The sequence below is a fragment of the Motacilla alba genome, chromosome 4, assembly GCF_015832195.1.
Source record: "Motacilla alba alba isolate MOTALB_02 chromosome 4, Motacilla_alba_V1.0_pri, whole genome shotgun sequence".
Lineage (NCBI taxonomy): Eukaryota > Metazoa > Chordata > Aves > Passeriformes > Motacillidae > Motacilla > Motacilla alba.
The window spans coordinates 56,017,509-56,042,050 of NC_052019.1; the positions used below are offsets into that span (position 1 = coordinate 56,017,509).

Below are 24,542 nucleotides of genomic sequence, written 5' to 3' on the forward strand. Positions count from 1 at the left end.
CCTCTAACAAGGCTTTCAGGTAGTTCATGTTGGCTTCTCAAAATAGATCAGTGCTCCTGCCCATTTGTAACTCTCTTTGTCCTTCAGGGTTTTTCTCTTGACCTTCAGCAGAAACTTAAAGTGAAATATTTGGTCTATATGGAGTATATGCATGCACCCACACTTTTTATATATGTAGTGGGTAACACATGAATGTGTGGGGACATGCACACACTCTTTCTCAACATGAGTGGGCACTGTCAAAAGCACATCCTTCCTGAAGGCTGACAAAGTGCAGCAAGCCAGGTATGTAGTGGCGTTTGCCAGTGCTTCTCATTTCCTTAGGATCATCTTTCCTTCATTTGAGGCAGCATGAACAAGTCAAATCCAGCCAGCTGTCTGTTCACATCTCTGCCATTCCCTTGGAGTGTTCATGTTTCCTGATGAGGCACCAGGGTATTGTCAGTTATGCTTCTCAATTGGAAGTGTATGAAGTTGCCCTATAAGATTAGTCACTGATTCCCCCTGCTTAAATCTTTGTAGAGGTTTTCACACCTGATAGGAGGATAACATATCACAGGCATTTTAAATTGTATTTTCATGCATATAAAACCTGTAAATCTCACACCTTGTACTACCAATAGAGAGATTCCCTGTCTGAGAGCAAAATTACTTTTTTTTCTTCTGTTACAGAGCAGTGAAGAAAATGCAGTACTCTTTGAATGAGACTTGATATTTGCTTGTGCTTGAATTAGCATTTATTTCCACTTACAGGAAAGCAGAGCAAGAATCTCTCAGCTTATGCTTTGGTCCTAGAGACACAGATTTTCTTGTGTGTACAGTTCTTGATAGCTGAAATGTAGGCCTCTGTTCCATCTTGTCTGTTTTTCAGGCTAGAAATTCAGACTTTCACAATAATAATTAGTCATCACTTGTGTGAATAATAGCTTTACTCCCAGACAGGTGAGTTCACAGATAAGATATCCACGGTGTTATCTATCTGCAGACCTTGTAATGTTCTGTTCCTTATGCCATATCTCTTTTTTTTTTCCCAGAAATGAACCTAAGAAATCATAACTGTCTGAGAAGGCAACACACCTTTTTTTTTTTTTTCTGCTGCAGCTCCTGGGTGTCTGTGGTGTTGCCTGTGTTGTAGAGCATATGTAATTGCTTAAGGAGATCTAAATTTGTGAATTTTTCTAGGAGCTGGGAATATTACTTCGTTGAGCATTAAAGACTGAAGACTTGGTGCACAGTAGACCCTCCAGATGATCTTTCTCCATCAGTAATTATTTGGACTTGTAAACTATTTTCACCAAGTCACAGGCAGAAAAAATATGTGTGAGGATGTAGTTCAGCTTAGGGCACTGGATAAAAAAGTCATTGGGAGCCATTAAAAATATTGGAGTATTGGTATGAACCACGTAGCTGCAGAGGATGCTGGCCAGGCAGTAACTTTTAAATGGGTTGGATTTTTTTTTTTTAAAATTTTCATGGTAAAACTCACAAAAACATGCAAGTGCAGTTTAGTAGAAATATAGTAAGTGGGGTGATTGATGTGGGAGTTTGTCAGCTCTCAAATTGAATGTGTGCTTAAACAAAAAATCCTGGTGTTTTAGCAGTGCAGCTTCTTTACCTGTATACACCTGAGGTAAAGCACTGCTGGAGGAATCAGATGCAGGTAGATGTCATTCAAGCTTGATTCTGTTATTCAGACAGTTTTATCTGCATTATGGAATATTATTTCCTTTCCAGGCAGGACATGAGGTAGCTGATAGCATGAACTGTTTTCTGAATACCAGGGTTTTTTCCTGGTTGAGTACACAAGTCAGCAGCTCTCTTTATTCTTGTGAGTGTGTAAAGATGCTGCTTTCAAATGAAGAACACAAACCTTATTTCTGAATCCATTGCATTCTTTACTAGTACCGTACATGAGATCATTTTTAACTATGCAAATACTGCTTTGATGTGCCATAGTGGAATATTTTTTATGCTAATTTCTTTTTCCAAAATGTCTGATAGTCAAATATATGAGGTTGGCAAAGATTGTTTTGCTCAGATCCATCTTTCTCCCATGAAAGGAAGAAATCTCAAAACCCAAGTGAACCCTGCAGTTTACTCAACAGCCTAAAAAGCCATTTGTGGAAGGACTGGATGTGAATATATAGAATTAAAGTCAGACTTTGAAATAACATATGGTAGAGTCAGTCTTTACACTTAAGAGTATGTTGACTTCTACGTTATTTACAAATAAACTGCAAACCTAGCACTTTTCTTTATGATTAAGATTGGTGGGTGCTAATGATTCCCTTTTTCCCCCCTCCCCCAGTATTGTAGCACATTGCCTTATTATTTTTGTACCTGTCTGAAGGACTTTTAAGTGCCACATCCGAGAAATATAGAGAACTCTTTGTCACTTGGCTTAATTTTTTGCCGATCCAGTTGTGCTGCCTTCGTGACGCTGATTATTACATTACTGCAAGGGGACTGCCTTACCCAGAAGAGGCATGTTTAAAGGAATATACCAGTCTCTGTTACTGAGACTGAAAGGATTGTGACAGAATCTGAGCCCGTTGGAACTAGAGAATTTGTCTGATGTAGTAAAAGTTATCACTTCATTATCATGGAGAGGCCTTAAGCTAAGCTTTTAAAAATCTACTCTAAAGTAAGTTGATCCATTAGTGAAACTTATTGGTAGAGTCACCACATTTCTAGTCTGTGGCAATTTATATCTTGGTGTTAAATATTTGAGCATTAGTCTTCTCAAACATTGGGAACTGATTATGAATAATACTATGATATAGGTATAAAATAATGTACTGAATGAAAAAGCAGTTACTGCACTAAGTGATTATCACTGCTTCCTTCACTTGCTCACCAGAGCCTGTGTTTTATTTGTCTCTAGCTTCAGAATGTCACAGATGGTGGGAAGCACTACTTACCGACTTAGATTAATGCTTTCTAGTGGCTCCATGACATTTAAATCAGGTGCCTGCTACTATTCCTGCTCCCCTGACAAAAGCTTTCATTCCCTCTTCAGCTGTGCTGAGAGCTGAGTGAGTAAGGACAGGCTTCAGTCATGACCTTTTCACAGTATGTGAGGAATGCATGGCTCTCCAATGCAACAATGGAATAACTGCTGGACTAAAGCTGGAGGTGCCATTCTTAGTGCCTTTTGTCTGATAGACAGCACATCATCATTCCATCCTGTAGCAAGATGCCTTTTTGCTTCTGGTTATTTCAGGTCATTAGAAGGGTTTAATTTGTTATGTGTGAATGAGGGTGTTACTGGCTCATGTGCTGTTTAAAAAGTGTCACTATAGCCAAGCTGCTTTGTAGTCCTGAAATATTTTTTTTCTAAAGCTTGCCTTAGTCACAGGTCTTCTGCTGCTACTTAGCAATTAAAATGAAAATTGCAAGTATGAGAAATGCATCCAGGAGACGTGCCCTCTCCGAGGTGGAGCAGATCAACAGCAAAATAAGGGAGTTGCCCAAGAATCTTACACTGACAATTAAACAAAGAGAGGGATACAAGAATCATGCTGCGATTTATGTGGATTAAGCTTACTTTGTAGTGATAATTATATGTGCTTCTGAATAAAATTTTAATATCAAATGTGAAACATCAGCTACCCTCATGTATAAAAAAGCATTCTGCAGTTGCCTAGAAAACATGACTTTCATGATCATTATATGCAATTTGGACTGGCTTTACTAGTTTGCCTAACACGAAGCTTCAGATAAACAAGTTTATCTGGTTCTGGTGATGGAGACAGAAGAGCAAAGGAGGGAGTCAACACTAACCCTAGCTTGTCTTCCATTGTGTGTTCAGGGCAATGCCAAAAGCTGATTTCTTTCTACCTTCCAGGAAAGAAAGCAAGCACTTTTTGAGTAAATTAAGCACTGCTTGTCCTGGAGGTATGAGCCAAGATTCTCAGTATGTCGCATTCTTCGCTCTTCCAGATCTGGGAATATAATACTGATTTAAGGCTTTGGGAGGAGAAGTGCCAACATCTCGTCTGTTAATCTGTGTATGCTCAGATAAAAGGCCAAGATTTATACTTCTGGGAGTGTTTCCATATTGTATTTTCTCACAAATTTGAGTTAGTTTCAGTTCATTACTTAGGAGGTCTGAGCTCAAGCAGCAAGCCATCAGTTTGAAGAGGAAATGCAGTTTCAAAAAATTTTGAGTATAGGTTGAGGATTTGCCCAGGAGCATGAGATTTTTGTTCTGCTGACATTTTACGCTGTCTGCTGTGGAGGAGAAAGAGGAGAACATGGAAAGAAAACATGTGAGTGGCAGAAGCTAATCTATTCCATAACAGGAAGAGGGGAGAAATGCTTGGGTGGTAATACTAATCTCTGCTGGCCTCTCTAAAATGAAAGAGAAGGAATAGTGCTATTATCAGGTCACAGGTTGAATGAAAAGCACCATGGGACTGTGGGATTTTTTTCTTAAAGCTTTGGTTCACCTGATTTCTGTCAGCTCTTTAAATACTTTAAAAAACGGGGGAAATGGTAGCTGGATCTTGTGGGGCTGTGTCCCCCTTCTTTGTATCTATAGGAGAAATGAAAAAAGTGGATGTGACACAAGGGTTTGTTTCCTTATCCTTCAAGACAATAATTGAGAATAATGTGCAGTAATTAACTCAAGAGCAGGACTCTAAAAGAAAAAAAACTCTTTAAGCACAGTTGACTTGATTAGCTTGTGTGTTTGACTTGATTGCATGCTTGACTTGACCATTTGCAAATAATGCCTTATTTTCTGGATAGTCCATGCAAATTGGACCTGCAGCTAGAGGAAAACCACGTTTTATGTGTGGATTTGAAAATAAGGTTTCAAAGACTACTGAAGTGCAAGCTTTCTAACTTGGCTCCAGGGTTCTGCACTTCAGCCCAGTTTCAGCAACAGTATTATTGGGGATAAACTAATTGGTATATATAGTCCAGATCTTGTTCGGGGGTGTAAGATGTGGGCCAATGTAAATAAATAGCATAGATGCCAGGATTCTGAAATTACAGGGCATGGTAAGGGCTTAAGGTGCTCAGGTTCTGAAATGGGAGAGACCAGACTTTGGAAACTGTCCAGGTTTAGCCCCAGTTCAGTGTCACTGAGACTTGTGCCTGTCAAGTGCTTTTAGAAAGCACTTTGTGTTCAGTGAGTGCTGAATGAAAGTGTCAGTGTTTTATTTTCAGGCAGCTAATCATGGCATAAGAAAGGTAAATTTTAAGAGGTTCTCTTGGATAGAATTGCCTTATGAAATGTACTTCTGCCTCCAGGCATTTATATCCAGAGGAAGAAACCCCCTCCAAGAAGGGGCTCTTGGCTCATCTGCTAAGAGAAAAGTCTCTTCAGAACCTGCCACCTTTTGCCTAAGTGTCCCTGAGGAGCAAGGGGACAATATTGCTCATATTCGGGACAGTTAAGGTCAGCTAACAGTGTTTTATATGGGACAAATAAGGTGGGTTTTTTCCTCCATGGGAAGTATTTTGTATGTATATAGAGCCTTCTTGCTCTCTCTTCTTTGTTTTAAATTTTGTCAAAGGATAAAAATTAATATCAGAATGTTTTATGTGATCATTGAGACATTCTAACTCTGTTTGGTATTCTAGATTTTTTTCTCTGTTTCTTGCACATCTAAAAACACCTGCAGAGTGTATGCCAGAGCAGCTGCTTTTCATGTTTCTTGGCATCATATTCCTATGAAATACCAAGTGTGAGGTAGTGCAGGCATTTCAGTTAGCTGATGTCAAAGCACAGCTTTTGACTAAAAGTTTTTGTTCTGAAGTTATTACAGCATTGGGGGAAAATGTTGATGCACAAGGTAAGGAAAAAAGCAACGAATATCTTACTAAAACCAAAACACCAAGTGTCAGGCATCAGTTATGTTGAAGCAATTTGGCCTTTTGACTTGTAGTCTGTTTCTAGGAACTTTTTGACAAAAATTACTGTATTATGGTCTTTAATAATCACCGTTATGGCAAAAGCTTCTTAATATTTTTGGCTGATGACAGTTCAATAAAATTTGGAAAGCACAGGCCTTTAAAATTTTCTGAATTCTTTGTTGCTGTTGGAGACCTTCAATTTAAAATTGAAAAAGTGTGAGGAGAAGTTTTGGTGATTGGGGGAAATGAGAATTCTGAGTGTTTAACTTTTGCAGAAATAAACAATTAAAAAGTAAGGTGGTGTGAAGGCTTTGTAAGTGGTGGGGATAAAAGTATGTACCTTGCAAACAGTCGTTTTGACAGAATTTCTCGGTGTGAAGGGCTGCTCCTGTTGTGCTTTGTCTTCCTTGGGACAGAGCAAGTGGAAGGCTGCCTCGTGGGGTTGGTGCTGTCTGGATGTTCCATAGGTGATGTGCTTTTAACATGGGTTGCTGGGGCTTTAAAATTAGACTTTTTAAAGCCAGGAGGTCACTGGGCTTGTTTTCAGGCAAGAGCCAGAGCCCCATCCCACTCACCGGGGAGTGTGTGAGCTGTCTGTCTAGAGGGAGGAGCTGGCAGCTGGTCCTCATGAGGTAGACAGGCTCTTTTCAGAAACTGTCTGAAATATGGGAGAGGCCTCTGGCTTAGGCAACATTTTTCCCCGTGACTGTGCTGCCTGCATGGCTTAGGGCTGAATGGTGCCAAGAAATTTGCACTCAGAGCTTGTTAATACAAATGATTTACACCTGAATTTACTCTCTTGTCCTGGAGCATAAAAGTTGCCTCCATACAATGCAACTCCCTTCCTGTGGAAATAGTATTCCTGTGTGGTCTGGGAGTAAATTCTGCCCCAGAACAAGCAGTCTGTCAGGTTCATGTCTATGCACCTCCAGTGCTAACTGATTTAATTTGTCCATTGCCTTCCTACACTGTGTTGTGCTCTCTGCTGTGTCAATCTCCCTGTTTGGATGTCCTGTGGCTGTGATCTCATGTGAGTTTTGGGTGTGTGAGTACTCTGTACCTTAGCAGTTCCTCTGGAGTTCATGCCACCTTAACCCTGAGACTTGCCTATTCTGATCCCATCTCCGTGTGGCCTTGTATTCAGATGCCATCATAATTCTGTCCCAAGGAAAGGGGAAGTGAACTCGTCCTTGGAAGGTGCACCTTTCCATGTTCTTTAGTCCCTCCGTCCTTATTACAAGGAGCGAAAGTAGCAGGGCACAGGATTCCAGACCTTGCTTTTCTTGGATAAAGAGGAGATGGGGAGAGGACTTGTAGCAGAAAAATGGCTTGACATGAACTATGAGTTCATAGAGAGCTTTACCAGTGCATCTAGATTTCTTGGCTGGTCAGCCTGGAACACTAAAAAACACAGGGACTGCCAGGAACATTGTTTTTATATGGTATTCTACAAAAACTTTTAAATGTTTTTCTCTTAAAAAAATACTCAATATAGTCCTTATATTGCAATTTATCATAATATTTGGGTATTGCATAGACCCAAAAGTGTTTGTATGAATTGAGTATTTAGGTTACTGTATTCACAAAGGACCACACGCTACTGAGGGTTCCCAGAATCTAAGGAGACAGCGGATTTGGAGGAGTTGTGCATTGCAAATGTCAGCATTCCTACAAATATCTTCTTGTGAAAAACATCCGAGACAAACAAACTGGTGAGGGAGAACTATGTATTGAGCCAGGCACTTCCACTGTCAGCTCCAAATCAGTGCCTGGCTGATGACAGGTGGGCTGGACAGGTGGAGAAAGCTGGCCTTGCATTTTCCTGCTAACAGCTTCACCCCAGCTTCCCTCAGTCAGTTCCTTGGTGCTAGAGAACCATTTTGTGAGAGGTCCTTTAATCCTCATAACCAGCATGTTGGTCTGCCCATTGCTGAGACAGACAAGCACTGCAGCTCAGAAATAATTTTAAGAAAAGTCACGAAAAAAGTTACCAAAAAGTTAGTGAAACAGATCTGCTTCAATGAGAATCCCACTCAAATCCCAGCTTGTGGCATTTTGCTCTGTTTGTAATGACTGGTTTTGTGATAGATTTTGCTTGAGCTTTCAAAATCAGTTTGAAATAGTTTGGTTTTGTTGTGTTATGTGTTTGATTTTTATTTGTCAAGCTCCTGCTGTCTGTGAAATGCAAGCAGATCTTGTTGCTTGCACTGCTACAGCAGAGGCCTGAGTGGCTGGGTGTGTATATTCCTACTGCTTCTTACTGTGATCAAGAAATTGTTTGCTGTAGGATTTTTTTACTGTGGATGTAATGTGTTTGGGAGTTGGAGCAGACGTGCTTATGGTCTCTGTCATGTTGTTAAATAGGGAATTGGCTTATATCTGCTACAGAACAGTCCACGCTATTTAATCACAGCTGAAAGGATGCAGCATTTTGCAGAATGGGGAGAAGGGGAGTGGCAGAGAGGGAATTGAGGTGGGGGAGAGGGGATTGTTGTTAAAGCAGGGGATCTGCTTTAGAATATTTATCACAGAAAGTTTTCTTTTGGAGTTCATGTATTTTTAGTCCCTAGGAGAAGGTGAGATCTTTTCATCTGAATAATCCAGATAGCTTGATTCTAGATGTACCTACTGAAATTTGAGATGGTGGCATGAAATCACAGAATATCCTGGAACAGTCAGACCAGACACTCTGATGTATGTGAATCTCGTGCTGACTGGAAGCACAATTTTCTCTGGTTTTCCATCCATTCATTGCAATTCTGCATTGGTCCCTACCTTGCCATTTTTCATGGTTTATATATTTTTCTCTTTGGGAATTCAGGTTTCATCTTTCTTTTAAATGTATCTGAGTCTGCTTTCCCTTCCACGGTCTTTTGATGATGACTTGTGAACATTAATTGTTGAAAATATATCTGGCTTAGTAAATATGCACAGTAATTGAATGCTACAAACTGGCAAGTTGTGAAATAAGGAAAAATGAGCTGTGAGGAAAAGCAGCCAGCAATATGTAATTTTTCAGTAGTAGTATGGAATTCTAGGTGAAAAGGCTAGTATTTTAGCAAGTATTGTCAAACCCCATGTTTTCAGTTAGAAACTGCAGGATATTCAGCCTTTTATGTTGCAATTATACGTGTTTAGGTTGGTTATCTGTAGTTAAAAACACATGGAAGGCATAAAGCTGCCTAGACAGTTGGGAAACGAAATACAGCCTGTAAGCCTGTTCCTCTTTAAATTTGTTAGGTTAGTATCCTACGCCTGAGGCAGGATTGTATGGTGTGATGGGGAAGTTCTGGGTAGGTGATTTACAGGAAGGGAGGGGAGCTTCCAGCAGTACCATTGGGTCATCTGAAACTGTTGGTATCAGCTACTGGTCTCCAGACCATAAGCATTGCTTGTGGAACTGTATTTTCCATTTCCAGCGACAACTTTGGAGCCTTTGAGACATATGACAAACTTACCAGTGATGAGTGACAGTACACCTTAGGCTCTTCCTACAGCTCACTGCCTCAAGATTTCATTCTCTGGGCTTTGGAGAGAAGCACAGAGAGAATCCACTGCAGCTGCATCCTAATCAGAAAAATCAGTTGGCATGAGTGCTCAATCTGAGAACATTCCATAGAGACCTGGAGTAATTAAGCAGACACATGGTTTATTTGCTCCTGAGCTTATTGAATGAATGAAGCTTTGCTTTGCCAGAATATGTAGGGATGCAGCCTTCAGTTTTCAGATGGTTTTGGACAACAGAATATTGTAGTGTGGTGAAAATGGTTTAGCTCTTTCAAAAACTAATGAAGCATAACCTCGTTTATCTGGGGAAACAATTCTTTGTTTTCTGGGGATGTAATATGTAGAGTGCTGCTAACAGTTTTATTTTGGATTTTAACTGCAAGGAGAAGCTGTTCCATAGCTATCTGGTCATGAGATGCTATCAGCAACTCTGTGAAAGGAGGAAGAGCTTCCTTTTCTAACAGCAGCTTCATGACTTAAACCTGTCAAAATCGTGTTAATAGCTGATTTATTTTAATAAACCTGTAACTACTGATCGATCTGTCATCTTTGTAAACAGAGCAAGCTCTTGCCCATAGCATGTGGATTAGTGCCAGCTTGTTGAATTTATGGATGTAGAGCCTATGATATTAAATGGATCATTATTTTCTTAACCTGAGTTTTTCTGGAGGTGCTCAAAATTCTTTATCACCATAGGGAGCTTTTTGTATCATTTCTATTTGATGGGTTCTGCTAATACTGGAGAATATTTCTGACTGGGGGTTGAACATGGGTTATTACTACTTGAATACTGCATGCATGGAGAAGAAAAGATGTTATTAAGTCTTACATCAGTCTGTTCATTTCCCAGGTAACATGCATGTGTCACTAGCAGAGGCTCTGGAGGTTCGGGGGGGACCATTGCAAGAAGAGGAAATATGGGCTATTTTAAATCAAAGTGCAGAGAGCCTTCAAGAACTATTCAGAAAAGGTAAGCGTTGTTCAAGACTGATAAATACCTATAAATACACTGATAAATAAATAACTGGAAACATCTTGGTTATATTAATGTACCTTATAAGTAGACTGCTTTGTCCTTCTAGGCTCTAAACCCAAACAATACCTTGCTCCTAGGTCACCTCTGGGTAAGTGCCTCTCTGCACCACAGCCCAAAGGTTGCTTTCAACCTTCACTTCATGTTCTGCCAGAACCTGTGGCACATCCCAGTTCTTGTGGTGGTAACTTCAATTATTTTAGACCCATTGGAGTGAGATGGAAACATAGGAAAAAAGTGATAAATAAGTCTGAGGCCACTGGAACACTTTGGTACTGAAGGGGACATAGAAATGGGTACAGTACTGTGCAGACATGACCAATGTGCTCTGAAGAGATTTTGTCTGAAAGGTGAAAAACAGAAAACTTCACCAGAGGGCTAGGTATGATTCCCCAAAATGCAAGTGGCAGCACCTACATAGCTACTGAAGGAACATGGTGCTGACTTGTACTTCAAAGGAGTGGAAGTATTTCTTCTCCCTCCCCCCTCCCACCTCAGTAGGCTCCAAGCTCAGCATCTGCAATACTTCTAATAATACACATTTTAGCACTAGGTTTGAATATGGAACTTTCCCCTTCCTTATATTTTCCTTTCTTTTCTTTAAAATCTGCAAATCCTTAAGGCCCTTCCATCCCTTTCTTGCTCTTTAAAATAGCAATAAATGCTTAATCCACATATTGAACTTCAGTAACATCTTTAACTTGTTCTCAGATAAAGTATATATTCCCGTGATGCATCCTAGTATTTCAGCACCTTTATGGGGGGTCATCCCCTTATAGCTAAGCATGCATATGTAAGCTTATTCAGTTTTATTAATGAAAAATCAAATGCTCACACTTCAGAAATAGTAATTGTTTTACACATTACTTTGCAAGGGGCAAATCCTTATTATTTGGGACAAAATATTCTGTATTTTTTACAAGTATTTGATTTAGAATTTTATCAAGATTCAACATTTAGGTTGTTTTGGGCTGGTGTTTTAAAGATTTGGTTTAGACAATCTATTGAGTCCTGCACTGGCTCTGTCTTAATGCATTGCACAGCCTCTGAGAATGGTCTCTGTTGGATACTTCACAGGCTCCAGAGAAGGCAGGTGTGGGCAGAAACTGCTATATGGTGCCTGATCTCTGATCACACTTGACTTAGCTTTACAAATATGAATTTTATCAACTTCTCCAACATATGTTTTGCCAGGTGAATTATAGGTAGTTTTGACATCCCATTCAAATTTACCTTCTTCCCTTTACCAGCGTTCTCATAGCCTATATGTAGTAAAAAGCTTTCTCTCTTAGGAATGCTGAGTTTATTGTTGCAGTTTGAGCAATTGACCTGTCCTGCTGCTTCTCATATTGCAAGAAAAAGCTGGCATCTGCTTTCCTTTCTTTCACTCTTTGTTGTCTCTTATAGACAGTCAGGAGAATTATTTTTTTTAAAAGGGTAGATTGTTAAGACCTTGACTTAAAAGGGATCTTGAATGATTAGAGGTTTACTCTTGTAAACTTCACAGGAATTGACACATGGAGCTCCATCTTCTAATCCACCTGCAAGATCACAGTTGTATGAGCATGTAGTAGTGGTTTCACTACTAATTTTCCACTTAAAACTTTATCCTGGGTCTAATTTTTTTTCTACAAGGGAGTTTCCAGTGAAAATAAGAGCTCACCCTTTCTTGTCCTGAGAGTAGTGCAGAAAAGTTACCATAATCTCTGTGAAGACTGCATGCAAGCATCAACAACAAGAACACAGTCAGCCCTCCTTCTGAAGAACAAGTACTGAAAGATGAGAGCACAAAACAGAAATCTGCCCCAGGACTTCTGATGCGTGTTTTTAAGGCAGGGGAATGTTTGCCAGCCAAGACTGGCTAAGGTGGCAGAAGCTTCTGATCTTACTTCCTATCCATGAAGACCAAAACACAAATTCAGATAAAATCAGTGCCAGAAGAATCTGTCTCTTTCTTGGAGATGAAGCTGTTTTATTGAGTTGTTTTTCTGCTAGTTCAGCAGACCATTTTCAGTTGCATGCTATTAATTAACCTGGGATATAGCCTTTGGTAAAACGCACTTCAAGAGACACTCAAATGAAAGAGCTTTTCTGTGTAGCTAAGGTTGATAAAGGTAATCTAATTCCTCCCAGCAAGAGTTGGATAACCAGACAGTCTTTAATGAAGGTTGTCTCCACTCAGGAAGCAATCTAGAAACTTTTTTGTCATCTTGAATATCAGTTTCTTTGCTGGCTTATGAAAGTGGTGTTGACATGCAGGAATAGAAAATGTGGAGGTTCCTCTAGGCTTGTCTAACTCAATTTTGCTCTTTATTGGTGGAGGACTTGTAGCAAACAGGGGATTCTAAAGAAATCTTGTTTTTCTTGGTCAAATTTCAGGCCCATTTCTTCCATGCATTTGGTGTGGAAGAGCTATTTTATGGCAGAGGGTGAGTTTCCAAAATTCTTTAGAACTGACTGATCACTCCTGGGCAGAGGGAGATAGGGCAAGCTTTTAGCTTCTGCAAGATGACAGCATGTTCAGCTTTGACCAGCTCTCAAAGTGCTCTTCCTCCCTGTACAGAGTCCTGCAGTCCCTGAACATGCTGTTCTGTAACAAAACAAGGTTTGCTGAATGTTTTGTAAATTTTTTATTATAAAAAAATTAAATTAGGCATATTGTTCTGTGCACCAGCTGTTTTGAAATGAGGGGGATAAAAAAAGGCTATAGAAATAGCCAACTTTTAAATTGCCCTTGTTGGCAGCCTTCCCACACCAGCCCAGGAACCACAGACACTTAAAGGAATTACCAGCCCAAGTAATTATTTATGTATGTGATCCTGGTAGAGTTTTGGTAGTTTGTTTCAAGTTGGGAATCTTGCTGTCACTCAGTCAACTGAGAACCTGTTTTTCAATTAATTTCTTACTTAAGCTAGTTTCTGGAAATTAGAAAAAATGTGCAGAACAAGCTTCTGTTACAGATGTGAGGACTTCTCCATATATTGAAGTTGTGCATGTCTTTTAGTGAGTCTGTCTTCTTATCTATCAAAGCACTGAATAAGAGAAGCACAGGATGAAGATCCATTGTCTTCATGGTTAATTGCATATCACATCACGCCTTATTCAGCAACAGATACAGAAATGTGCATATTGTTATCTCTCTTTGTATTTATGTTTTTAACAGATGTTGAACTCCTTAAAAATACTTCACACATTTATTTCTATCATTATAAAAAAATGAAAGCTTAGATTGAAGTGCCCAGTTGCTAATCACCAGTTTAGAAGATCAGCTCTGGTAGCTGTCTTGTCAGCATGTTATAAGCTGTTAAATGAAGGAGAAAGGCAATCTAGGACTCAGTTGCAGATCTGACATCAGTTGCACTGGCGATGTTGAGATTAATCTGGAGATTTGAAAAGGCCGATACCAGACCTGCCCTTCTCTTACATCTGTTTAATTATCTGCAATAACTATTTTGTTGTTGAAAGGGTGTATCAGCTGTTTCAGACGTGCTGTATCTTGCACTCAGAACTCCATGAAGTCAAAGAAACAAGTCTTTGAAGTAATCTCAAATGTGAGTGTATAAGCATAAGGAGAATGCTGTGCTCACTGCTGCTGAGAATTATAAAACCGGCGTCCCTCTAATTTGCTGGGTTTAACTGGAAAAGATTTATCTAAACTGGAAACTGAGAAAGCCTTCATATGTCACTTTTAGGCCACTCCTCTTCTAAAGTGTGCGTTGAGGATTCTGAAAATAATTGGACCTTAAGTTTGGAGACATGTATCTAAACGAAGGGGGAAGAGAAGGGGGAAAGTGAGTCTGATATTAAAAAGACAGGTTGAGCAAAGAAAGAAAATCTTTGCAAGCTGAATGTTTTGCAGATTTGCATATGGGAAATTATTTATGTAATGAAAAGCTATATCATCTGAAAGTGGATGTGAAGAAGGAAGATTATGGTTTTCAGGGACCTGTAAATCTTGTTGACAGTCAAACTACTGGAACTGCTTTGCTTGAGTAAGTGTAATGAAAAGAAGGAAGGCAAAGTGTGAAATGGGGTCTAGTGGTGAGTCCAAAGTAATCACAGACCTAGTTGGGATGGAGCAGGAAATGGATTGGTTTGGTTGACAAGAAGAAAAATGCAATAGGAAGGGGTAAAAACCCAAATCCTCATTTCCTAACTCATCCTTGTTGGCAGGTGATAAATGATTGTCTTTTCCTTTTGGCAGTAACTGTTGGGGAATGATTTTTCTTTTTTCATCATCTGGTGACATTTGATCTTTTGATTGCTGAGAAGGAAAGAGATTTGGGCTTTTGTAATTTTACTGGGGTTTTAAAAATTTTTTAGTTTCTATTCTTCACGCCTTCCTCCATCTCCACCCAGCCTACTCACAGCGAAGAGGCTCAGTGACTCTGCACTCTTTGCAGAGCTCTGCTGGATGTGGTCCGCATGACAGTGAAGTGTAGTGTGGTGTTTGATTGTGGGACAGCTCAGGAACAGAAACTGATCTCAGAAACTAATTGTTCACTCTGTTTCTTGCTCCAGTACCCTCAGGAAAGAGTACATTTCAGCTTTCCAAGGGGCTCAGTATCCCATCAGAGCTCTCCTATCCCTTTGTGCCAAGGGAGAGGGGCAGAGGTGCCGCAGTGCTGCCTGCCCTGCGCAGCAGGCGTGCAGGGACACGCTGCACCAGACCAAGGAGGAGAGGATTTCCAGCAGAAGTGGTCCTGTGTGCTGGCATAATCCTGGCCAGGCTGCAGGGGAGTCAGTGGTCTGGCTGCCTCCAGCCTGGCCTGAGCATACAAATTTTCAGATTACTTACCTCAGTGAGGGCTATGGAGGGAAACAAAGATGTGTGTTGAAGCCCTTGTGTATATTTTTGGGTTGTTCTGTGCTTTTTAGAACTTTGTGTGTGTGTGTCTGTGTGTTCTGTGCTAATGGCTGTGGCCTAAGAGAGGAAGTGGGGAAAAAAGATCCTGAAGGACTGACTTGACTGTAGCTTGGGAATTCAAAATTACCTGCCATCAATAATGAAGAATAGATCCATTTCAAATATTTGTCTTCATGTTTCTTAGAATGTGGTGGGTCTTTTTTATCTTAGGCTATTTGTAAGCTGTTAAAGCACATAAAGGATTTTTTCCCTTCTCATTTGTTTGGCAGATGCTCTGTAGCTGAAGATTATTTCTGTTTTTATTGTGTTTAAAGCCAGTTCACTCTCTCACTTTAACTAAGACCACACTATTTATCTCTGTTTTGGCACTGCTTGAAATGCTGTGCTCTCACAAGTGTTTTGTTACCGAGTTGCATAGCTCTGGAGTTAACTCAGAAGGCTGGCAGCTCTAGCACAGTTGAAAGCCCAATGGCTAGAAAATTGACCAGGAGCCATATCCTGAATTCCAGTGCCTTTAAAAAGGGGGGTTGAAACTGGTTTGGGGTGGGGTTTCTTTGTTGTTTTTCTGGAGGTTTTTTTGGGAGGGTTTTTTTGGTCATTTTCTTCAGTGTTTTCAGGAGTATGTTACTCTTACTGCTCTTGTAAATTTTTCTGAAAACCTAAACAGAAGATGACATGAATATTATCACTGGAAAATAGTTTGGTTTTTTTTTATTCCTATAGTTGCTGGCTGTTTGATGCATTGCATCTTTGCTATTTTATTATCCGTGGTGCAAACACATTAGTGTTACTAAAAAGTATTTCCTTAGGTGTATCTACCTGGTTGGAGCTTTGAGATAGTTATTTTGGTTTATGATGCATGCCTTAAGGAGGAAACTGGAGAATTAATTGTTTTATCACCATCCTTCATAACAATAGATGAGATTCCCTGGAGTTGTGATGTAGGCACGATGATCTACTACATAAGTTGTAAGCTCCTGAAGGAGGAAGCTGAGAAACTGTCAGTAAAATGAGCCTGGCAAAATCAGTCCTTTTCTAAACTTCCTATTTATCACATTAATTTTACATTGCTTCAGGTCATGAAGATTCTTGCGTGAGGCTGGGTCAATAAATTCAGACTCTATATCTATAGGGGACAAATGCTCTAAAGTTTGTTGAAATAAATATTGGGAAGACTTCACATTAATTTGGGAGGGTTAATTCTCAAAACTAAATCAATTTTTTGTCTTAGTATGTTTCAGAATATGAAGAGTTTTTATGTATTTCAAGTATTTGTTATATAAAATGTTAAATTAAGATTAAAGCCTCTACATTTCTTAAGGTTCCTGAGTTGGGACTAATAAGATGAAATCTTAAAATATTATAAGATGTTGGTTGCTTAGGGTTTTTATATCAGTGGTTAATACACACAGAAGTGGTGCAGAATCCAGTAGTTACTGACAGGATAATTTTTGAAAGTCAAAGGCCAACCAAGGTAGTCTTCCTGAAAAGTTTTTGGAAGCTTTGCTATGTAATTTGGTATTTTCTTGTTACATATAATAGGAATGGCCTGTCCATCTTTATGTTTCTTTTTTTTTTAACATCTGAACTTGCTGCCACAACAGTGACCACCAGCACATATTTCTGTTTGTTTCAGAGGAAGTGGGGTTAGAAAATTGAAGGACTTACTTGGGAGATCCTTTTACACCTGATACCTGCAAGCAGTAATGTGATACATTTCCTAGGAGATTAGAAATATTCTAGATTACAAGATAGGTCATCAGTCTAGGAACCAGCACTGTAGGAATATCCTGAGCTGGAGAATGGAAAATGTTAGTGGTGGTGCTAATGGAGGAAATTATTCTGCTGGTTTTCCTTACTACGTCCAGGGAAAAGGGCATATAATTCAAATGTGTGTTTTCTCAAGTCATTGATATATCGTGTAGCAGAAGGCAGAGCTATTGCCTTTTTGCCTATGAAAACAATAAAAGTTAACTTTTAGTTTTACTTAGTAAAACCTCATGCCTCCTTCAGTGAAACTGAGTTGATTTGTATTTGAGGTAAAGAAAAAAGGTTCTGACTTTAAAAAATGGCCTTTTTTTTTTTTTTTTTTTAAGCTAGTTTGACAGCAGTATCATCAAACATCAAAAACCTAGCTGGCAAATTGCGGATCTTGGTTACTTTTGGTTCTGCAATTTCAGTGCTTGTTTTGAAATGTTCAGGTATTTGTAATATTTTTTCACTTTAGACTAAAAAGGATTTCTGTGCCCCAAAACTCTTTTGTTTTGTCCCCTTCTATTAGCCACTCTCAGAGTGTTTTCCTTCCTCACTAACTTTGTCTACTCTCTTCCAAGCATTGCTGCTGCAGTAGTGCTGTGTTAGGATAGGAGCAAACTCCATTGTAGGAATGGAGTTTGGAATGGAATTCCTGTTGTAGGAATTAGCCTTAATGACATGTGCACTGCAGAAAGGGAACATTTTATGTGTCAACTGTAACATAAATGAAATAACTTCGGGACAGGGGATTGTGACTATTTTAGCAGGCTCCTCCTAAGCTTGCTGTTATGAGTAATAGCAAAGAATAGTCATAAAAGATGGTGGTACTCCCCAGTGTGATTAAAATTGAGGTTGTTGTGGTTTTGAAACACCACAGGTGGAAAAGGAAGCATGAATCTATTCCACTTATAGTATGTAGGCTGATAAACTAACATCTAGCAAGGGCATCAAAAAACATTGCTTCATTTTTAGGGTGTTTTTTTTTTTTCCCTTTTCAATTACAGCTGATCCTTCTGCTCTGGGATTCATCATTTCTCCGTGGTCTCTCCTGTTGCTTCCATCTGGCAGTGTGTCATTTACTGATGAAAATGTGTCCCAACAAGACCTGCGAGCGTTCACAGCACCAGAGGTTCTGCAGAACCACTCGCTGTCATCCTTGTCAGATGTTGAAAAGGTATAGTGCCTTCCTTGGCAGACAGCTCTGGTGTTTTGTTGTTGATCCCTTCACAAAATAGCTTTAAACTGTCCTTTTTGTCTCCCCATGGTTTGTGATTCATGTAATTTCTTTTGTGAGGTGGGAGAAGGATCCTCCTACTTTGTTTTTTCTGGTTAAAGTGGAATAGTGATTATAGTTGTATGCAGTTGAGAGGAAGAGTCTGTACAAGCCCTGGCCACATACATACTTGGGCAATGCACAGAATTTCCACTTCTCCTTTTTAACTCTTTCACAAGGGTAAATGTTCAGACAGGTAAGGTTTGTATATGTGGTCTCCTCCAGGTCACTGATAAGTACAGTCAAAATGATTATCTTCTCAGCTGTCTTCTTGACACGAATTTGTTGTGAATGGTAACACTTTCCTCAGAAAACCATTCCCTTGGCTTAGCCAAAGATATTTAGCAGTGGGAGTGAAAAGGAAGCTGAGCTATTTCTATCTCCTTGGCTTCTCTGGATCAATAATCCTTAGAGAGAAGCTAGCCACAGACAGTGTTGTAATCTGGGAACAATTTTGACATTTGGCAGTGTTCCTCCAGGAAGAAACAGCTTTTACTTCAGAGAAAAGTGCTATTGGCATCAATTGCTGTTGTGTGCACAAGGACTATTAAAAACGTGTTTCTGTGTTGAATATTTTGTTTTAACAGCTTTTTGTATATAGTCCGTTTTCTTCAGGGCTATATCACTGAACACGTACTGAAAATCCACAGTGACTCCCAAGCCTGTTAGAGATCCTCCTTGCCCTGCACATTGTCAAAATTAATGGTATAATAAAATATGTTCACAGTTTTGTCTATGGCAAAACTATAAACAATTAGAATCCTAGGCTGAAAGTTAATGGAGAAGTAAAAACACTGACATCAATGGAGACTCAGGTTCAGTTATGTAGGATGCAGCTGCCAAATCCTGTAGTCATACTGTTGGAATTGTTTATTTGCTTGCTTTATTTGAGGGACAACACTTTTGAAGACAGTAACGTTACCTCTAGTGCCAGCTCTGAAGTTAATGTACAAAACCGGCCTTTAAAAATGGCAGAAAAAATAGTTCTGAAGTGACAAGCTTGTGACCTTTGCCAGAGCTGATTGCATTCTTTGTTCTCTGCCAGTATTCAATATGCTGCTTTTTCTCTTTTTGAAATAAATGGAGGACTGTTACTATGAAAAGCCATGCTGTGATGTTTCTTAATCTTCAGGAAGGAAGCACTCAGAGGGACCTCTGTGGCCTGTAAATGCCAACACAGAGCATGTCAATAGGCGATGACCAAATGCTGGCAGTCTGTCCATGTGCAGCGCTGATTAATCCTTGCTGATTGGGGCTGTGTGAATTTCTGCCCTGGTGTCAGCATAAACTTGCTTGCTGGATGGAAGGTGATCCACTTAGCTGCTTATGTGGAAGAAAAAACCCCCTGAAACATAGCTTTGTACAAAAACTGGTGTCCTTTTATGGTTTTATTAGTTGAAGTTGGTAAAGGTGATAAATGGCTTATATGTACATCCCTCTTTTCTTGACTTGCATTCCTATTAAACTCTGTATCAGGTGGTACACTGGTTCTTTTTAAGGAATATGTTGACTTCGTGTTTCATAGATTACAGAATCAGATCTTGCTTTGCTGACTGTGATAACTTTTGACATGTTTAAACTTTTCTTACTTCTGTCACAACTGGCTGTAATTCACTGAATTTATTTACTGGAAATCGTTGCTGTTTTCCTTTTTGATTCTTCTGCTAAAAGCTGCTGAAGGCAGAAGAACACCTTGTTTTTTAAGGCCCTGTATCAGGCAGTGGCAAGGTTACCTTTGTCTTTTCAATTATGGTTGTACTTGCTAATACAAATTAACAGCGTATTCAAGGAGAAATACTAAAAATAAATTACAGTCAGTAAATGAATACCCCTTTGATTCCAGGACACACAGTCAATTTTAATCCAAAATATGTCTGAGGTAACTGCAAGCTTACTGGAAATAGAGTAGCCAAACAATTCAAAATTAGAATGGAGACTGATTTGGGAAATTAATTTCATGTTGATCTGTTTATTGTGGAGCATGTTTTAAGTGTAGTACAAATATTAATTAGAATTTTTGAATAAATGCTTTAATTTTGGAAGCTGTTTTCAAATGGATTAGTAGAGTAGCAAGTTTTAGTTCAGGTCTGATTGCACATCTCATTTTTGGAAGTATATTTGGGTATGTTGAAGCTCAGAAACAGAGAATGATGGAATACTCTGAACTGAAAGGGCTCCTCAGGGATCATCAAGTCCAACTCCAGATTCTAAAGAGAGAAACCCAGAAATGTATCTGACCGTTGTTCTAATTTTTCTTGAACACTGACAGACTTAGGACTATGACAGTGTCTCTAATTAGAATTAACTAATTTTATAATAGTCTTTTAAATTGCTGTTCTTGCATTATTAGGGGACTGAAAAAGTTGTGAAACTTCTGTTTTTGTTTGGTTGGGGTTTTTTTCCGGATTGTTTTTGTGTCTTTTATGTTTTGGTGTTTTTTTCTGAAAAGTTTTTATTTTGCATTCATTATTGCCGTGAAAGCATATTCGCCTTTTTCTGTGTGGCTGTGGTATATCTTGATATGTAAGGAAGACTTTGTAGCTTTTCAGTTGAAAGGGTAATGGATAATAAACCAGGTAGAGAGTAATTTTCTCAGTATTTAAAAAAGAATGTTTGATTGGATAGGAGAGTTGTATTGTCTTAGAACCCTTGAGGCATTTTTCTGACTACTGTCCTAATCTGTTCAGATTTTTGACAATTTATATATCTAGAATTTAAGTAAGATATTTTGCTTTTATTGGTGAAGAGGCTGACTTATGTGAGCTTTTAATTTATTGCTGTCCTTGTAATTGTCGTTCATTGCCTTCGGAATTATTCAATATATGTTTGCTTTAAGTACCATAAATATTACTAATAACATGGTATAAAGAGCCTTGACTAGTGTATATTACTTACATAGTTTAGAAAAACTGTGCTTTCTTTCTACACTTACCTGTTTTGTTTTGAGAGCCTACAGAGCCAGCATGGGCTTGTGCTCTTAATTCTGCAGTATTTAAAGGTTTTATTCCCTGTATTGTTGGGTGTATTACGTTAAAGATATGTTAATTGTTAATTATATGTGTAATGGTTAATGTCTTTGTAGCTTCAAATATCAGTTATACATTAAGGTACTGCTTTCAATGTTTATATTCTTTTGTTCATTCCTTCTTTTTCCTTTGATCTTGATGAGTCTTTGTGATCTCATTAGGATAGCCCCCTGCTTGAGTTGTGCTAAGGTCTGCCTTGCCTTCAGACACAAGGATCTTTGGACACAACCATGCAGTCTTTACCCCACACTAGGCTGATTGTAGGGATTACATGAGCTTCTGGCTTCGGTGTGAGATGAAAGCTTAAAATTGAACAGAGAAGATGGAGGCACTGGTTGGATGATGTATGTTTTGTAGCATTAGGATTTGCCTCTCTGAACCTCATGTAAAGGAGAGGCAGGATGTGAAAGACAGCTGAGCTTAAATACTAGAAATGTATTTCTAAGCAAAATGATGTTAAGTTAGTTGCTCTCCTTTAAGAAGTCTGCTTTGCATTTCCAGTCTTGTTCAATGAGTTGACAGATATCTTGTGTCTTATGGCAGGTCCATATCTATTCTCTTGGTATGGCACTCTTCTGGGGAGCTGACCACGAAGTTCCTCAAAGTCAGGTAAGTTTAGATTTGGTTTTGTTGAATATTGCAACTTCAGACTTGATGTTGTTTGACTGACTCTGCATTTGAGTTTGCATGACAGGGTTTCATACTGAGACGTAAGGGTTTCATACTGAGGAGTAAGATGCCTTTCCCAGAATTTTACAGAATGGATCAGGTTGGAAAGGACCATAGTGGGTCCAACCTCCCTGCCCAAGCAGGGTCATTGCAGAGCACATGGCGCAGGATTGCATCCAGATGGTTCAGTGAGGGAGACTCCACAGCTTCTCTGGGCAGTCTGATCCAGTCACTGCACAGTACAGAAGTTTCCTTTCCCATACTTGGAGCTTTTTCTTGTGAAGTGTGGTGTTGTCTTGCAGGGAGAAGGTGCTGAGAGCACGTTTGTATTAGTTTCCATGAAGATACATCTGGGCTGGTCTGTCCTGTAATGCCACAGGCTGAAAGACAGCAGTTTAAGCTGCTGACAAAGGAGAAAATAATTTGTTTTGGTTTAGGCTTATATAAAAATAAATATTGAAGTAACAATGTTGTTTTACACATAATAAACTTGTTCTCCATGCTGCAGTAGATTCTGTGAGTCCAGATTTGGCACATATAGATACTTACCTTTCACAATGGCCAAGAAAGGGTTTGAATTGTTTGGAACAGGGAGTAGACTCTTGCTATTGATTTGTCAGTCAATGCAGACACAGTTGCAGTCTGCTTAGAGCTGAGTGTTATTGCTCAATGTGGCTATTTTACACACCCAGCAGAACTCTTAGACTGTCCTGCCAAAACTGACTGAAGATAAATATGCTTTATTATCTTCCTCAGTGCTCCTTCCCTGCCCCCAATTAAACTTTAAGAAGTAAATATCTGGAATAATGAAAAAAAAGATGAAATGCTTCTGAAAAAGATTTAATGATGGACTCACAGCTGTGGGCAAAGCAATTTGTGGTTTGGATTTAGGTTTGTTCCTACTAGTAGATGTTATATATAAGACTAAGGAAGAAAATTTTGAAAGACTTCTGCATTTTAGGTGTTCAGTTCCTAATATTTTCTTTAACAGAGTGGTAGTTGGGATCTCAGTTGTACTTATTTGGAAGTAGCTGCCTGAATGCAGCTAAGTGAGGTAAAAAACTTTGAAGCTCTGACTATTTAGGGCTACCTGGTCATAATGCCTACTGTGCCTGTCCCAAAATCCCTACAGTTTTCTAAAACACTAGGGCTTTTCTCTTTCTTTGCTCTCCTGTCTTGTACGAGATGAAAGGAGCAGTATTCAACAGTAGTGGAAGAGTGCCTTAAAGTAGGTGACTTAAAGAAGTAGGTGTTGAGGGGAATGTAGGCATAAATTTTAGTCTCTGTTTTCTTTGTTTCTTTCTTTGGTGTCAAGAGTGTGACAACAGTTTCTCAGTAATGCAGTGGGAAGGTATGCTCTACCTGCTAATAAAAGAGTATTTCCCCAAAGACAATGTGGTGAGGGTAAGCCTGGAAGGAATTTGCCTTTGGGACATCTTGTGGATCCTTTGTCCTGTGGAGTTAGCTTTGGCAAGAGGACAATCTTGTGTATGGCATTACTTTTATGCGTTAATTTGCATGTGCAGATTTTCCTCTTTTTTTATGATGTTTTCTGTATTTGTCTGCCTGTGTTGGTTAATGAGCTGCTTCTCTGATGGGAGTGTGGCTGAACATGAGATTCATATCTTATTCACATTCATGATTTTTATTATTAGCTAGTAGTGATAAACAGATAGATGGGAAAAGCCTATATTAATTAAATCGGGGTGGTCCAGAATGCCTTTTTTATGGTTCACCTTAAGAGTGCTCACACAGGGAAGATTGAAAGATTGCAATTGTTTGAAGCACTCTCTGATGCAAAAAGCTTGACAGCATTTGTACTTTGTGGGTAACCACCCACTTTGGGAGAGCTGCAGATCAGAAAGCTCAGGTCCCAAGTGCCTGTGGCACCTGAGAACAAGTGTTATCACTGACTGCTGCATACCCTGGGGAGGGATATTTGTTCAGTGTGCTGCATTCACTGAACAAGGAGAGCAGAAAGACATCTGGTTTTTGGTTTTTTTTAGACTGTATGGGTGTTGTCCTGCAGTTATAAAGCTCTGCTTTGTTAACCAGTGGCTTGGTTGTTTTATTCCTTCCTTTCTTGTTGATACTGTTTAGTGATATCACTGGAATTTGGGAATGCTAACATATCTGCTGCAAAAAACTGGTGAAGTGAGGAACAGAAGATGAACACAGAGGATTGTACAAAATTATTGTTACGAGGTTTGAATTTTATATTTGCGAGCAGCAGAATGGTCAAAATTAAGGATTAAAACTTCCTCAGAACCTTTTCCCTTTTACTTTGTTTTCACTTATTCATTAAATCTTTGAGAAAGTCTCTGGTGTCCTGACCTTGCAGATCAGGCAGCTTGTTTAAGCCAGGTTGTTGTAGAGTAGGAGTTGAATCCAGAGGCTGAATGCCTCTCTCTTTTTCTACAGCCACTGTTTTTTCACCTCCTAGATGGTGACTTTCACTCAGATGGTGACTAGCACTCAGATAATGTAGGCAATAAGTCTCATGACTAGTTAATGTGCATTGTTGAGTGCCTTTTGTTTCTGAGTGTT

At 39.3% G+C, this 24,542-nt stretch overlaps 1 protein-coding gene across 1 annotated transcript in view; it reads left to right on the top strand.

Moving 5' to 3' along the window:
* Window positions 1–24,542, top strand: part of PTPN13 (protein tyrosine phosphatase non-receptor type 13) — a 112,015-nt gene that overhangs the window by 14,765 nt on the left and 72,708 nt on the right. The window contains exons 2-4 of the mRNA XM_038134696.1: window positions 10,223–10,342; window positions 18,032–18,201; window positions 21,870–21,935. Coding sequence (XP_037990624.1) covers window positions 10,223–10,342; window positions 18,032–18,201; window positions 21,870–21,935 — 356 coding nt within the window. The remainder of the gene's footprint in view (window positions 1–10,222; window positions 10,343–18,031; window positions 18,202–21,869; window positions 21,936–24,542) is intronic.